Genomic DNA, 17,726 nt, shown 5'->3' with positions numbered 1-17,726 from the left:
AAAGCTTCTACTTGATGAAGCTCACAAATCCCGTTATTCCATCCATCCGGGAGAGACCAAGATGTATAACGACTTGAAACAAAACTATTGGTGGCCCGGAATGAAAAGAGATGTAGTAAAATATGTGGAGAAATGCTTGACATGTCTACAAGTCAAGGCGGAGCACCAAAAACCATACGGTAAACTCCAACGGTTGGAAATTCCGGTTTGGAAATGGGAACACATTACAATGGACCTTTTAACCAAACTACCAAGGACGAACCGCGGATTTGATGCAATATGGGTAGTTGTTGATAGATTGACAAAGAGTGCTCACTTTATCCCGATACGTGAGACTTATACGTCAGAAAAGATGTCGGGGGTTTACACTAATGAGATAGTGGCATGCCACGGAGTGCCGGTATCCATCGTGTCCGATAGGGATACCCGATTCACTTCAAATTTTTGGCGAGATTTCCAAGAGCAAATGGGAACAAAATTGTTCATTAGCACTGCGTACCATCCTTAGACGGATGGACAGAGTGAAAGAGTAATACAAACATTGGAAGACATGCTACGAGCATGTATAATCGACTTCGGAGGTATTTGGGATGTTTATCTACCATTGGTCGAGTTTTCATATAATAACAGCTACCATACTAGTATCAGGATGGCTCCGTACGAAATGCTTTATGGTAGGAAATGTCGGACCCCAGTGTGTTGGGGTGAGGTGGGTCTACGTGAACTTGCTCATAAATACATAATTTGAGCCACTAATGAAAAGATTGATGTGGATCGGGCACACTTGAAAGCGGCTTAAGATAGACAAAAGTCGTATACGGACAAAAGGAGGAGACCGATTGAGTTTCAGGTTGGCGACAAGGTCATGCTTAAGGTATCTCCATGGAAGGGGGTTATTCGGTTTAGAAAGAGAGGAAAATTAAGCCCGAGATTTATTGGGCCGTTTACAATTGTTGAACGAGTAGGAAAGGTAGCATACCGCCTTGAACTACCGGAGGAATTAAGCGGAATTCATAGCACATTTCATGTGTCACATCTTCGGAAATGTCTAGCGGACGAAACAAGTTATATCCACTACGATGACATTGAGGTGGATGATAGCCTTAACTATGTGGTGAAGCCCATTGCGATTTTGGATCGTAAGGTGAAAACCTTAAGGAACAAAGAGATCAACCAAGTAAAGGTTAAATGGGAACACAAGAAGGGTTCGGATACCACATGGGAATCCGAAGAGGAGATGCAACGGCTCTATCCTACATTATTTGGTACGTAACTCGGTTTCGGGGACGAAACCCTTTTTAAGGGGGGGTGGCCTTGTAACACCCCAAAAATATAAAACTTTATATTTTATTATAAAGTATTAATCAAACAAGAATCAACTAACTAGGAACTTATAACTCAATTAGATACAAGTCTTGAAGTAACTTATAATAAGGTTAAAACACCTAAACTTAAAGTTAAATAAAAAGTTGAGGGACCAAACTAGTCAAGACTGAAACTTAATTGTTAAAATAGTAAACAAACACACCAAACACACACTTGTGTGTGTGCTTAGATCGAACAAAAGGAAGGGCGACCTAGGGATTTCCTTCAAACCCTAGTTCTTCACAAAAAACTCAAAATGGAGGCCTAAATCAGGACTGAATCAAAATCTGATTACATATTAGTGATCACCTTGACAAAGTGATCATAAGGTATGCAAAATTGTGGTATTTTGATGCATCTTGAATTCTAGGTTAATTATGAAAAACGAAAATTTGGCTTGATTATGTGTTGGATAGATTAAACTAGAGGTAATATGATGTCTAGGGATAAACCCTAGATGATCTCTTGACAAAACCTTGCATGATACTTGTGGAGTTGTAATCACCATTTTAGGTGATTAATGGAATTGTAGAAATTAGATGAACACTAGGATCATAATGCATGTTCTAGTGTAATTTGAAGTTATGAAGAAAATTTTGGAAATATTGATGTTAAAATTTAGTGTAGATGTGTCTAATTGAGGCTAATAGAGATAAAAATAACAAGACATGAACTTAGCATTGACTATGTAAAATCTGATCCGCTAGGTGTTTATTAAAACGCCTAAATGAGGATTTAAAATGTTAAAGATTGGACGAAAACACAGATTCGAAAGTTATAATGAATTTTGCGTTAATGATTATAAAAGAGTTCTAAATTTGGTTGTGAATGGAACTCTTAAGGTAAAGAATCCGGATCGTCAAGTGGACAAGCCGGAGGTGATACGCGCTTGAAGGGTGCACTTTAAAGGTACGCGACCTATGGTTTCGTTACTTTATGTTATTTATTTATTCTAGTTAGTTGTATTAGAACTTAGCCAAAGAGTAAACCCCGTTAAGTCAAGGAAGTGACGAAGTGGCTTAGAAAAATAAAACGGGTCAAAACATGCGTTAGAAATATAGTTTGGAATGTCTTGAAATAGTGGTCTCCATTCGGCATCCAAACGGGTCAAAACAAGTTGAATTGTAAACGTTGAAGTCAATGACCATCACATGTTGATTGGTTAAAAACAAAGCGTAAGCCATGTACCGGACACGCCAAACTCGTTGTAAAAATGAGCCCTTGATATGGGAATTAAGTTCGGAATTTATGCTTGTTAAGTAGTGTTAAAAAGCATGTTTGAATCCTTGAAAACAAGTATGACGATTACTGCGTACGTAACCCTCGTGAGGGGAGCGAAACGCTATAGTGGGTAGACCCGGGGTTGGGTAAAATGGCCGAAAACATGAGATGACACAAAACAAGTTGTTGAACTTGTAAACAAACGGGTCGAATAAATAAGAAGCCGAATTATAGGCCAATGTTCTTAAACTGAAATTTTATGTGAATTGTGTTGATAAACGCGTCCGTAATTAAATTACGGTCGCGTAGGAAAAAGAATTTCGTAAAACGAACTTGTGTAGCGAAAGTTATGCAAGTTTATAGTTTATATTTGGTTATTTTCGTAGCTGGGCAAAGTGCAGCAATTTCCAGCAAACATTCTGTGAAAAAGTGGGTGTCGTGCTATGCGACGGCTGTCGCGGGCCGCGTAGGCTGAGTATTAAGCTTTCGCGGGGCGCGACAGCCCTAAATCTCAGCGAAATTGTTCCGTTTTCATGGTTTGACATTAGAACTCGTTTATATGTATTCTATTATGGTAAAAACTAATATTTAACGTGGTTTGGCGTAGATATGATCTCGCGTGACACCGGATGAAGATCAAGCGATTTCCGAGAACCGAAAGCATTAAACAAAGCTTCCGCATTTGATCTACTTTTGTTTTAGTAATATGTAAACACTTGAAATCATGTTTTGAAAGTTTATTTAGTAGGATGATGACTTGAATTTTATGATCAAGTATGATCTTAAAACTAAGAATGTTTTTGTAAACTCGAAATTTTTGTACTAAATGCGTGTTGTATATTATTAATTCTGTTATTTTAAGATGGGTCTTACAGGCTTTATCTCTTCACTAACATCAGGAATGATAAATGGTAAACCAGTTTTGAGGCAAAACCTTTCATTCGAAGAAACACCTTCATCTGAGAAAACACAATGAGAAACAATTTCAGAAAAACACCATTAAAAATAGAAATTGTCTCACTATAACATTATCAATGAAAACGCCATTACTTGAATAATAAACAAGACATAATAAACATATAATTGAAAACACCACAATGAAACACCATAATATAAACACCATTACTTAATTAATTAACAAATATGATGAATTAACAATATTAATGCAACGTGATAATCAAAAAGCCATGAGATGAATAATTAAAAATAATTAACAACATGAATAATTAACAAACATAACATCATAATTAAAACGCAATAGTTAACAAAACTATTTTTTTACAAATCAACAAATAGTAATAACTGATGTTTACAAATACTACTCAATAATATTCATAACTATTCAAGTGAAAAAGCCAATGATCGTAAAACATAAGAAATATATTAGATCCCAAACGACAATTAAAATTAATAATGAAAACTCCAATTATCAATTCTTACTAATTGTTAAACAACCAATGAAAATGCGAATAAATTGGATACATGAACAACGCCATTGCAAGCTACAACACATTGTGAAATATCAATTAAAAAAAATAATAAAAACAAGTATAAAAAGAACAAAACACCATATATGTTGTATATGTGTTACATGATTTGTTGGAACAAAATATGAAAACGTTATCAAATATTACTTTGTCGAACAGAATCCACGTTAGACGCCATAGATCTGAGAAAGCTTAGAAATGAGGTAACAACTAATACGAAATCTTTGGAGTTTTATTTGAAATAGATTTATAACGCTAAATATGGTGGGAACGTACAAAAGGACAATCGTACCCCTGCATATCATTTAGCGCCCCCTGTCACGTGTTGAGCCAAGATCCATTCTCACTGTTCTCACACTTTAGGGCGTTTTCTCCTGATCCCGTACATATATATATATATATATATATATATATATATATATATATATATATATATATATATATATATATATATATATATATATATATATATATATATATATATATAGAAAAAGTATATCGTACATTACGGCTTAACGTACTTCACGTACAACAACGTGCGTGATTTGTTCTATAACATGCATGATTAATGTTTTCAGTATGCGTGATTATTGTATTTCAACATGCGCGATTTTGGATTTTTGAGTTACAACGTGCGTGATTTTAAAATGAACGTGCGTAATTACCTGTCGTACGTGATGTACGTTAAGCCGTAATGTACGTTAACCCTCCTCACTCTCTCTCTCTCTCTCTATATATATATATATATATAGGGCTAACGTAAAATGAAAAATTATACGAGTTGTGACAACTTAGAGAACTGTTTTAAGAAAGGTTTTTTCAAAAAAAATAAAAAATAAATTTTACCAAAAATCATAAAAAATAATTTTTCCAAAAAAGAAAAACACCCTTTTACAGCTGCTCTAAGAGGCCGAAAACACCGTTTTGAAAAAAGAAATTTATTTTTTTTACGACAGTCTTTCTAAACATTTTAATCTACGGGTGAGAAAAAATGGGGGCAAAACTCGCACGGGAAGGGCGAGTTCTCTAAGTTATCACAACTCAGAATGGTTTTCCCTTGATCTTGTTACTATATATAGGGTTCGGTTCTTTTGTGAACAACCCCCTTGATTGTGAACACTAGTGAACTAATCTTAGCCCTTGATTTTTAATACACAAGTGTAAACAAAAGTTTAAATCAAAGGCCAATGTTTGATAGTGAAAATATACTAGTGTATTTTACGATTTGATGATGTAAATTTCAGCCACGATTTGTTCACTCAATTCACAAATACACTAATGTTCGCTATGGAACCACATCGTATGTATATATACATATATGTATGTATATATATATATATAGGAGAAGGATCCGTTAGGAACCACCCTTTATTGCGAGAATCGCGAGAACCAATGTGAACACAATCAAAAATACCTAAAAAAATCTAAAAAACACACAAATTTTTTTAAATATTTTTTTATGTAAAAATCGCTAGTTTTTATAGCCAATTTTTTTTTTTTTTTTTTGCTACTAAAAGTTACGATTTTTACATAAAAAATATTAAAAAAATGTGTATTTTTTAGATTTTTTAAGGTTTTTTGGGGGTTTAGTTTTTAGCATTTAGCTTGGGTGGGGCGGGGGTTAGGTTTTTGGTGGATGGCGGGGGGTTAGTTTTTAGCATTTAGCTTGGGGGGTGGGGGGTTAGGTATTTTTAGGTGTAGTGGGTTTATTTTGTTGTGTTCACATTTGTTCTCGCGGTTCTTGCAATAAAGGTGGTTCTCACATGAACCTTACCCTATATATATATATATATATATATATATAAACGAGATCAGAAGAAAACGTCTAAAAGTGTGAGAACAGTGAGAACGGATCATGGCTGTACACGTGGCACGCGATATAATGAAGGGTGGAGTGGCTTTTTTTGTCCTTTTATATTCTTTTTTTTTCAATTTGTCTCACAACAGCGCTTCATTTTTTGGCATGTAAGATTTTTTTTTTTCGCGTTTAGTCAGATTCAATAACTACCTAACGTTTTATTGTTTTTTTAGATCTGCCTCGATGAATTAATCGTTTTTGTATCATATAGTAAATATTTTGGCGTTTATGGCGTCCCCAAATTCATTAAAATAATTAGTAATTCTAACTTCTTTTTATCCATGGCGTTCCCAAATTCATTAGGCGTTTTTGTAGATTTTAACAGTTCAATAAACCCCATATACTTTATAAAGGTAAATTTCTTGGCGTTCATGATGTTTTTAAATTCATTATAATTCATTAGTAATTCAAAAGATATCACAACCCGATATTTCCACGTATTACCGGTGGGCCCGGTGGGGAGTATCGTGACGTAGTTGATATCATCATAGACAATTATTCACAGTTTAATACACAGCGGAAGTCGAAAGATAGAAATATTACAAACCAAATGAAAGTAATATCAATTATTACAAAAACGGTTGTAAAGGATCCACGGGCGAATCAGAAGTGTAAAAAAAAAAGAACATTGTTCAACAGATCTTAAGTAAAGGCTTGCAAGACTCTTATTTATTCACTCAGGAGTAGCCAGCCTATTCCGCCTAGTACCTGCACTTTAGCCTTTTGGAAAATACGTCAGTTTACACTGGAAAATACAATTAACCGACTCATTTTGAAAATGTTTATGAAAATTGATTTAAATGCACAAGGCACAAAATATCTTTTATAACTTGGGATAATTATTTATATATAAACTTGTGAAAGAATTAAATGTTCGTTATACGTTCAGTAGCCCGGGATGATTACCGGGTTAAAGATTAATAAACACACCACATAATATATTCCGCGGCGAGTCATTCTCGAACAGGCGGTTATATTATTTTTACATACGCACCGGCAGGTGTATGCCTACACCCCGTGCTTAAGTCATTGCCATTTCAATAAATGAGCCGAGGATATCCAGGACATGGTCATTAACCCCCCAAAGGCTTAAAACAAACAAAATCACGGGTCATCTCAATAAATTAGCCTTCATACGATTAAAAATTCAATGCCCGACCCAGCGGTATTTTATATACCGTTCCCCAAGCCCGTATAAGGGAAAATAAGTTAAAAGTATTTACCTGAGCAAGTATATATATCAATCAGCGAGTGAAAGTATCTTTTACTGGTCTCCTAATCTGGAACGAAGGTTTTAATAACCTATTAGATTCCTAACGGGTCTTAATTAAGTCTAACTTAGACCGGTTAGTTTTAAAGGAAGATATACGGTTCATAATGCACGATTAAGCGAAGACCGGATTAGAATGTGGTTTAGACCTGACAAGTTTGAAGACTTGTATAATATGGGTAAACTAAACACATTCTGGATTTTGAAATAAAAAATGATAAGGTTTGACCCGTTTCGGTCAATTTATGCGAACTAGTCACATAAACCGTACCGAACGCGATAAATGCATAACGGGTAACCAAAAGAGTCATGTGCAGGTTTCACAAGTTAACATGCCTTAAATATGTTGTGATATCAGTAGGATACCTTCCATCATGACCAAAGTGAATTTAAACTCAATTTAAGCCCCGTAGGGGTATTTTGATCATTTAAAAGGTTATAAAAGAGGTTAAACATTAATCTGAGATTCTGGACTGAAAAGATCAGTAAAAACATTTAATTAAATAAGTCATATCAGTAAGGTATTGCATACATGTGAAATTTATCATTTATAACCAAACATATGCACCGAAGGGGCGTTTTGGTAATTTCACATAAGCTTTAAAGGTCATTTTAGGAAATCTGAGTTCAAAACTTTTGCTTACTGATAAAGTATAAAATTTTACTTAAAATATCATTAGGTATTAAGTTTTATATGTCAAAAATAGTTTTAACTCATACTATGCGCTTAAAACGCGTAAAAGTCGGTTTTAAGCGATTTTCGGGTTAAAATAGGAAATCTAAGTTTTTGATCAGTTTATAAAGTTCAAAATACTTAATTTATCATATAAAATTAGTAGCAAAAAGTTGGGTATCAAAATATTATGTAAAACTCACTTTAAGCAAGAAAAGGTTATAACCGACAATTACCGAATCAAAGCTAGAATCCTATGTTATGCTCAGTTTAAAAATAAATAAAAATCTTCAAAAATCCCAAAATATTATATTACATCAGTGTGTACAAAGTTTGGTGTCAAAATTTGGGTTTAGATAGGCTTTATGCTAGTAATGCTGTTTAATTAATAAAAAGCTTTCTAATTACGATATTGAGCATAACTCTTAATCTAGACTTCAAACTGATGTCAAATTTTTAGGACAGGTTTATAAATCAGTAACAAAGGTTTTGGTCCCTTCATATTTTCAAAAATCTCATTTTAAGGTAAAAAGGGCATAATGGTCAACATTTAGGCATATAACGGAAACATGCACATGAATCGGATAACTAAGGAACCAAATTGTATAACCTTAGAGGGTTATACTAACCTATAACCTGGTCCTAATAGAGCTCTAAGGCATTTCTAAACTATGCTACAATGGGTCAGAACTGAAAATCAAAGCAAAAGTCTACTTTTGCGACTTTCGGTTCCGAACTGAGCCTAAACTTGAAATTGTCGGGTTGAACATGCTTATACATGTTCTTACATTAATTACCAAGTTATACAAGTGTTCAAACAGGTTTCATGGCTCCTACGTTGTTAATTATGTGTTTATTTGAAAAATAGCTTTCTGTTGACCTTTTATTATTCGGTTTGACCCGACATTTGACCAAGTTAGGGTGATAATCAGTAGGTGCCCTCTTAGGGGTTTATTACCTACATAATTACCAACTTATATCTACTTTCAATTGGACTACTGACTGGACCATTATTGATTAATCACTAAGTCAAACCTTAATTACGATAAGTTTGACTTTTGGTCGTTAAACTAATTAAAACTGAAATTAGGAGGTTAAGGACACTTACAAAGGTCCTAAGCACGATTTTGGAACTTAAGGAAACTTGCTTGAAGATCAGGAAGCTCCAGAGAATTATTTGAAGTGCAAATGAAATGAGCAAGGACAATGGTTGCAACATGAAGCTCTTATATAGGATTTTAGATGCAACAAGATCATTACAACATAGTCTACCAATATTCCCTGATGATCCCAGGTGTCCCTATGCATGAAAAACCACTGGCCAAGCTCCTGAATTTCGAAAACCAGCCTTCTAAGGCGGTGTAACCTGCTGTAACAGGCAACTGTCCAAAAATCTGCCCAGTTATAGGTCTTACGGACCGTAAGCCTTAGGCTTTGCGGTCCGTATCCGCTTTTCAGAATTTATCGCCCAGTTCCGCCACCTTACGGACCGTAAGGTGGTCTCTTTGCGGTCTGTAAGCTTTCATTAGAAGACAAAATTTTGTAAACTCTTAGGCTTTGACCATGCAACCTTTATATCTTCGAATCTTATGTCTTTTTCCGGTAGAGGGGACCATGTATTCAGACCTTGCATACCCTTGCATGTGATGCCATGCATTTTGTACCATTTGAAAGAAGGTTTTGAAATGGAAATTTGTTGTAAGCACACACATGGGATCCATTCTTTGCAAATTTTGAATTTATTACCACCAGAAATAACCGGATTTGAATATATATCAGATGTTTATAAAGTATATTGAGGTTTGGGATTTATAAGTAGGTCACTCAGAGGTATTAATTAGCATGTTGACCCTTTTAATCCTACCATACACCTTTCAACATGATCCGGGTTTATAACACGTTTACCTTTCATGACACGTGTCTTTATAGTATTGGTCGTGGTTTTACGAGTTGTTACAAAAGAGTACAACTAAGACGAAATCAAACAAAAACTAATAGTTTTTCTGTGGATGGTATTACATCAGAGATGTAACCATCGCTTTGTTCATCACTCTCATCAGACTCATCATCATCATCTTGTGCATTGGCGTATAACGCCATAATCTCGTCTCGTCTTTGTTGCATCCTATACTTAAATATCATCATAACGCTAGATATTGCATCGTTTGAAGGTGCTAAATCACAGAGCTGTTCAAGAAGATGTAGTCTATCTGTGTTCAGCATTTCGTCCATTCTCAATGAATAATCCACCATGTGTTGATAACTCACATTCACCGTTCTTGATTGTTCATCCAAACTCCAACTGTTAACTTTTGGTAGATCAGTATCGTCAACATCATCATCATCATCTGTTGGAACTTTTCTCTTTAATCTTCTTATTACCATTCGAGTCCTTTCACAATCATAGGCCACTGGAATCCCAAGGGCCAGAATATCCCTCTGAATGGCTTCATCCATACTAAGTATGGCCTTGATTGTCTTGACTTTCACCCTTCTCCTGTCAGAGAACTTTAGGACGAAACGTCTCTCTGACCTCTCAAACCTCCATGCAATAACCTGAGCCAATTTTTTTAAGTTGTATGGTGTTTTAGACAATGTGTAGCGTGTTTAGTGAATGTGTGGAGTGTTAAGCTTTGTTTACCTGTTCTACTTATATAATGAGATTTTTTTAGGCGCCAGGTAGATATATGTTTTTGGCGCTAAAAAAACATTAGTAATTTTTTGATGTTTATTTTGTGTATCATTTGTCGTGCCATGTAGGATGCAAGCATATAATGTGACAGGTAATTATGGAGTTTTGTAAAGATAAATAAATTCAATTACCATGATGTGACTTTTAATATAATAAATGTTAGTAATAAAGTTTCCGTCGTTTCAGTTACTGTTTGTAGTTACTGTTTTGTTCAGCTTCATCTGTTAAGGCTGTAACACGTCCCATCTTTTCAGTGTCTGGCGTTTAGATAAAGATGGCATATTGTTTTATACATTGTTTTAATGCGATTAGTTAATTTTTGGAGTTTTTAATAATAATTGGTTAAAGTAATTTTATTATAAGTTTTGGCATTTTTGGCGTTTTATATATCAACAATGTGTTTGGCCAGGATTCGTTCTCACAGTTTTCATACTATTAGGCGTTTGGTGTTTGTAGCATTTTAGCGTTTTATAAACATTTTTTTATAGAAATAATGTATTTTATTAGTGGAGAATTAGATAACAAACAACAGACGATGATAAAAAATAGAAAATGAAAAAAAAACTTAAAGATGCTAATCCAATTTCTCATCCAAATCTTCACTGTCATCAGTCTCTGTAGGATCGTTGAATCGATCAAATGAGTCAATCAGAAGAGTTCTAGACCAAACCAAAGGTAGAATTCAATGATTTGGACTTCATTGCAACTTGATTAACACTAGGAATCACTTTAACTGTCGTTAGTATTGATTTGAAAGCAATTACAGCTTGTTCGACACTTCGGCAGAGCTCCGCTACCGGAATCACAACTGTTACAAATGAAATCATGAGCTCACCTATTTATAGAAGTCACAGTCCGCACGAACCACATATCACCAGGTCTTGCGACCTGGTCAGTTCGTACGAACTGGTTCAGCCAGTTCGTGCGAACTGGTCAATCTACCCTAAACTCCTATTTTCTAGTCTAATGAGCTCCGTTTTATCCAATCTAGTTACAAAACTCGATACAAGACGAAGTCGACATACATATGCACCAACAAACTCCCCCTTGGATGTTGACGAGTCTTTAGTACGAGTCTTCAGTATGTCAAGTCTTCAGTCTTGATCAGTCTTCTCGCTCTCTCCAAAATGTCTGACACTGTAAGCATCCTTCAAACTTCTCTCTTCTCTTTCTCAGAATCTCAATCTGGCACTATCCTCTCTCTTGATCAGATCTCTTAATTCCTTACGCTCTTTAGCATTAGCAGCTGGCGTGAATAGCAGGATTCGAACCTGGCTATACTGTCTTCAGACTCCCCTTTGCTAGCAGACTCCCCCTTAAATTGTTTCGGGATCTCAATCTGACATAGCTCTCATTCTAGGATTGTAACCTGGCTCAAACTCTGCTCAGGCTTAGAATCGGGGATCTGTACAAACTCTACCCAAAAGTAAATTTCACTTATGACAATTTTAATCCCTGCTTACCACTTGTATTCGAAACATTCAAATTTGGTTTCAAATTAATGAACCATTTAGTTATTTCAAAATCAATTCTCATTTCAAAAAAAAATTAAAAAAAACTCTCCCAACCCTTTTGTCCATCATGTTTTGCACTCGGAATTTTGAAAATCAGCTTTCCATCATCAGTTGTCGAAAATAAGATGAAATAAAATCTTTTTGATTTTTCAAAATTTTATGCTAAAACATACTAATGGAAAGCAGTAAAGAAATATTTACAGATAATATTTTTGCGAGTTTGTGTAAGAGGATCATATCAGTTTTTGAGACAAATCACTAACACCGTTGAGCTTTAAAACACTTTAAGTTCTAAACGATCACTTAGATTGTCAGTATACTGATCCACTTAAATTTTCACACAAAGTTCAACTGTTTCGAGATACGAGATTAGTTTTTTAAAGAACTTAACCTTATTCGCGTGTACCACCTCAGAATATACTCCCGTATCCAGACTCCTATATTCGGTCTTACAGGTGAATGTACACTAATGATATCTGTAAACGGGTAATGCGAGACCATGAGAGCTCAGGTTAGAACTTCCGTTCAGACAAAGAGATGATGGCTCGACTTTAGGTGTGCCCCGTTTGGGGATCTTTTCTTCAACAGCACATGAATAGCATTTTTTCAATGTTTCATCATTTTTATGCTGAGGGTGGGCTTTATGATTAAAGCAGTGCATAATATTATACGAGGACTAGGCTATTGCTTCCGCAAAATCAGAAGTCTTGGTATAATACCCCAGATATCATCACGCACAAAGACCTAGTATGTCAAAAATAGAAAGCCCTTCAAATAAGATTTCAGGGGTTACCTATATATCCGAGAGATGTTCCCCACGAAATAAGCAAGTATATGATATTTAGGTTTATATCTCGAAAACAATCTACTGAATGTATAAAAACCTACTGGCATATCATCAGTGAGACCGTTTAAAAACATTTGACTTTCCATTTCTTTAGCATCCTGTGATTGTCTACTGATGTACTATTATTTCCTCTTTTTCACAACAAAACTCATTTTGAATTTTCAATGTTTTTGGATTTTAGATTTTATCATGTTTTTGGATTTTTCAAATTTTCAAAATTTCTAAATTTTTTACTCCCCCTAAAATCAAAAATATGTTTCAATTTTTGATTTTGCGGGAAAATTTGAAAATAAACTCAATAAACTGTACAAATAAAGTGACAAACTGATGTGAATTGCTTCAATTCGCCATCCACTTGGCTTAAACAATCAGAACTCCCCCTGATAACAAACTATTTTCCCATTAAGATTTCAAAACACTTAAGTTTGTTTTAATCAAAAAGTTTTTCCAGAAAATTTGTTTGCTTATCATTTCACAAACATGGGGTTTCATCACATTGTTTTCAGATTACCACTTGTAAGTTCATTTTTCCTTTTCTTTCACCACTTGTATGAATGTTAACACAAATTAAATCAACAGAACTAATTTTCAAGAATGATGGCGATTCATGCTTCACGATTACCAACTTGGGAGCTCCGGCAAATCAGGATTTTACTTTTTAAAGAATCTCACCCATGCCTGATCAATCATGGGTGAACCATCCTCATTTGGTTTAACAATTTTTGACTCATAAAATTCTTTCACTCCCTTCACCTTTCCATCAGTCATCTTTCCAAAAACGTGTAACACTTTGCCATTAAATGCCTTTTCAGCATCAAATTCTTCCTTATCAGAGAAGAATTGTTCTGAAATTTCAATCTTATCATTTTTTGATTTCAAGTTTCCATTTGACAATGGTGGAAAGTTTTCATCATCCATCGTCGGAACAAAATTCTCATCATTTACCACAACATGTGGCTCCTCTGACTTTGATGACTCAGATTCATTGCCAGAACTATCATCTGAATTTTTAACAACCCATTTTTGTTTGTTTAAATTGGCTCTTCTTTTATAAAAATGTTTGGAACTTTCACCAACTTCGAAAGTCGAATTTTTGAACTCTTTAAATTTTTCTATTGGTTGTTCTGTTTTATTAACACATTTCTCTTTCAATTTAGAGTTAGAAGAAACTCCTTGTTTTGTGTCGGTTGGCTTTGGGCAATTCCAAGCAATATGTCCAACCTCGTGACATTTGAAACAGGTTCTTCTTTCAACTCTTGGTTCAGATTCCATCATCATATTCTTTTTTCTTTCAGCGAGAAACTCCTTGTTTGACTGTCTCAAGAATGGTTTCTCCTCATCCTCTTCAGAACTTGCTCCTGAAACAAATTTAGTTTTTGGTTTATAAGTTTTTTCATTTTTATGATTTTCGGGTGGAATAAAACCTAATCCCTTCTTTTTGAAATTATTGTTATGGTTTGGTTTCTTTTGATAACCAGAACCAGAATTGTAACCCTTTTTCTTGTTCAATCTTTGTTGAACTCTTGAAGTATATTTTTTAGGTTTTTCAGTAAGATTCACATCCTTTGTTTCAGAAATATTAATTTATGTTAATTTGAAAACCTTGTTAATCATTTCAGTTTTAACACTTCTTATTGAAAATTCTTCATCAGAATAAAAATTGGTCAGAATCATTCAAAGTATATGCTACTTTGAATGTTTATGCATTCAAATTATTTTGTGACATCAGAAATTCTTTATTGTAAACCCTTTTGACCGGTGAACTCGAGCTTTTCTCTGACGAACTCGACTTTTCAGATTTAGACTCTGACATTGACTCTTCATCTTTATCCAACACCTGATCGACCACTTTCTTAATTAACTCGGACTCATGATCAGTGTCAGACGCTGTGAAGGTGACATCAATATCATCTGGTAATCTATTGATAGACTCAGATTTCAGATTCAGATTGAGTGCATCAGCCACCTTTTCAAAATCTCGGGGGGGGGGGGGGGGTATAGCCATCCCACATTGGATTTGGAACTCTGTTATACTTCAAACCAGTTTTCTTACCAGAATTTCCTTTATCATCTGCAAACTTATGAGCTGCAACGGCAAGATAGATACGATCAATAACATAATCTGAACTTTGATAACTTCGAAGTAAATTGTTCACTCTTTCGGTTTTAATCTTCATTGCTGCCAATTCTTGTTTCAGGTCAGCATTCATCTCAATATATCCGTTGATTGCAGTTTGCTTTTGAAGCACTGTTGCTTTCAGAAGATTTTTCGTCTGAATATCTTCATCACAAGCTCCTTTGTACAAGTTCACTTTGCTGCTTAGGAGATCATATGATTCCTTTATGCTTCTCACATTATGCAGTAAGTTCTCTTTGAGCTTTTCCAATTCAGCCAACTTTGTATCTTTCTCAGCACAATCTTTGCAAGATACTAAACACTTTGCACAAGGTTTTTCAACCTCTACAATCTTTTCAACTTCAACTATTTTCTCGACTTCGACGATTTTTTCAACTATTTTCTCCACCACCTTTTTAATTACAATCGATTCTTTCTCAACTTCCATCTTCACTTCATTCTCTTCAACCTCGACCTTCTGTGTCTGTTTTTCTTCAACTTTTGCTTTTTCTTCAGCAGCCCTTCTTGCTTCCAATTCACTCTTCAGTCTAGCAGCCCTTTTCACTTTCAACATCTCGATTTTATCTGCAAAAAACAAATTAAAACTATAAGTATCCAATTATTTTCTAGCTTTATTAATATACTCTTCCTCATCATCAGTGTCTTCATCACTTCCTGGAGACTTAAAAATCGGTTGTCTTCTAGGACTTTTCTTAGACTTGATTGATTCTTCTCCCGGGGTTGAGTCTTTAAAGATTCGAGCAACAAATGCTTTAGAAACTGAAGGTCGGTTAGGATCATAATCATCCCAATTAAAGCCTTCTGGAATTCTCTCATCGTCTTGGTCTATCAGACCATAACAAGCTTTACCCTTTGATTCTTTAATAGTACGTGAGTGTGAATATTGTTGTTGATATGGTTGTTGAGCGACCTGATGATAAATTGCTTTTCGATGATAATCGTTGTTTCCGAATGGATCTTGTCTTCCGGTTGATTCTCTGTTTGTACATTCTCGTTTAAAATGCCCTTTTTCTCGACAACGAAAACAAGTAACCTTTGATTTGTCAAAACCTAGCTGAGATGTCGTAGCTTCACGAAGATCATCTCTTCCGGTGATTTGTTTGAATTTTTCTGCTCTTCTTAAAACACTAGCTAAACACCACTTGATGTCCATCAACTCAAGTTCCTCAGAATCAATCTGGTCATAATCCTCTTTAGTGAGCATCGGATTTTCGATTCTTCCAGCAACTAAGCATTCATACGACTCTAACACAGTAACAAGATATGCCATGTGTTGCTTTGCAATATCTGGAGGGAAATTTTGACCATTTTGAATGTTTAATGTCACATTGCATTGCAAATTTGTTGAACTTTGTTGTTGAGAACTTGGTGTTGAGAAATTTGGTTCAAAACTTGTATAAGACGAAGAATATCCACTGCTCTCATTTATATTGCTTGAATTTGTTCCGGAAGTACCATCAGCACTGAATGCAGTTTGAATCTTCGGACTCAGAGTGGTCTCAATCTTGTTTTCTCTATAGTATAGACTAACATCCTGTTGAGCACCCGGATTTCTCATTGTAGCAGTTTTTCGCATTGCTAGCTCATGTTCTTCCAACTTCTAGATAAACTTACACAAATTCATATCTTCAGATTGTCAGTTATGCTTTAAAATCAACAGATATGTTCCCCATTCATTCTGTGGTAACGCATCAGCTAGCTTATCAACCCATTCTTCATCTTCTTTCTTGATTTCCAATCTTTTGATTTCCTGGACAAGATGACAATATCTCTCGATAATCTACCTAGTCGTCTCACCTTCAAAAGTTGTAAACATATCAAAAGATTTTTTTAGTAATGCTCGTTTATTTTTTATCATTTCGGCACTACCCTTAAACTTTTTAATCAACGTTGTCCAAATTGATCTAGCAGTTCTCTCATGTTGAAGCAAAACAAAAATATCTTCTTTTACCGCTTGTTGGAGAATGCTAATCATCATTTTTCACTGGTGTATCTTAATTTTTCTTGCGGTGTAAATTGACTTAATGGTTTTTCATTTTCAAGATCGTCTTTTGGTTTAGTGTAATCTTTCTCTAACGATACCCACGCATCAAACTTGTTAGCTTGCACCCAGTTTTCAAACCGATCTTGCCATCCTTTAAAATCCTCAATGTACATAATCTTTGGAGGCTTTTGGAAAGTTCCCGTTTCATTTTCAATACCGACAGTTTCGGCAACTGTAACTGGAGTAGCTGGGGCAGTAGCAAAAGCGTTGTAAAATTCGTTTTCCATGTTTCGGTGCAAAAGTATGCAAAAACACAAAGTTCAAACGAACAAACGAACTGGATTTGGTACGATCTGACTCAACCCGTGCGAGCTGAACAACTTCAAACGAACTGAGTTCAAACTACCTTTTTAAACGACCTGGTCAGGTTTCAAACGAACTGGATAATTTCATGCGAACTGGATCACAATTTCAAACGACCTGACACAATTTCACGCGACTTGGACTACCTCGCACGACCTGGATCACTTCGTGTGAACTGGTTCAAATGACCTGAGCTAATTTCAAGCGATCTGGACACTTCGTGCGACTGATAACAACAAACTCAAATGACTTGGTCAATCCGTGCGACCTGATGATCAACTCGTGCGAACTGAACCTATTATCACACGATCTGAG

At 35.1% G+C, this 17,726-nt stretch overlaps 1 protein-coding gene across 1 annotated transcript; it reads right to left on the bottom strand.

The window, feature by feature from the left end:
- Nucleotides 1-4,025: 4,025 nt before the first annotated feature.
- Nucleotides 4,026-16,640, bottom strand: LOC110906902. The gene is made up of 7 exons (XM_022151962.1): nucleotides 16,520-16,640; nucleotides 15,716-15,889; nucleotides 14,981-15,628; nucleotides 14,182-14,285; nucleotides 13,600-13,893; nucleotides 10,143-10,430; nucleotides 4,026-4,088 (listed from the first exon to the last, which is right to left on the bottom strand). The coding sequence occupies exons 1-7, from the start codon at nucleotides 16,638-16,640 to the stop codon at nucleotides 4,026-4,028; spliced, it is 1,692 nt and encodes a 563-aa protein (XP_022007654.1).
- Nucleotides 16,641-17,726: the final 1,086 nt, after the last annotated feature.

The sequence above is a fragment of the Helianthus annuus genome, chromosome 14, assembly GCF_002127325.2.
Source record: "Helianthus annuus cultivar XRQ/B chromosome 14, HanXRQr2.0-SUNRISE, whole genome shotgun sequence".
In the NCBI taxonomy this organism is placed as follows: domain Eukaryota; kingdom Viridiplantae; phylum Streptophyta; class Magnoliopsida; order Asterales; family Asteraceae; genus Helianthus; species Helianthus annuus.
Note: the sequence above shows the minus strand (reverse complement) of the source record. Positions and strands in the feature narration are given on the sequence as shown.

What these genes read in the sequence shown, in the direction of transcription:
- LOC110906902 (XM_022151962.1), bottom strand. Translation starts at nt 16,640, where the DNA reads ATGCGAAAAACTGCTACAATGAGAAATCCGGGTGCTCAACAGGATGTT. An exon ending in AGATGATAAAGGAAATTCTG is followed by an intron (nt 14,286 to 14,980) that starts GTAAGAAAACTG and finishes AATTTGTTTCAG; the next exon opens with GAGCAAGTTCTGAAGAGGAT. An exon ending in AACAATCAAGAACGGTGAAT is followed by an intron (nt 4,089 to 10,142) that starts GTGAGTTATCAA and finishes AATGTGTTGTAG; the next exon opens with CTTGCAATGGCGTTGTTCAT.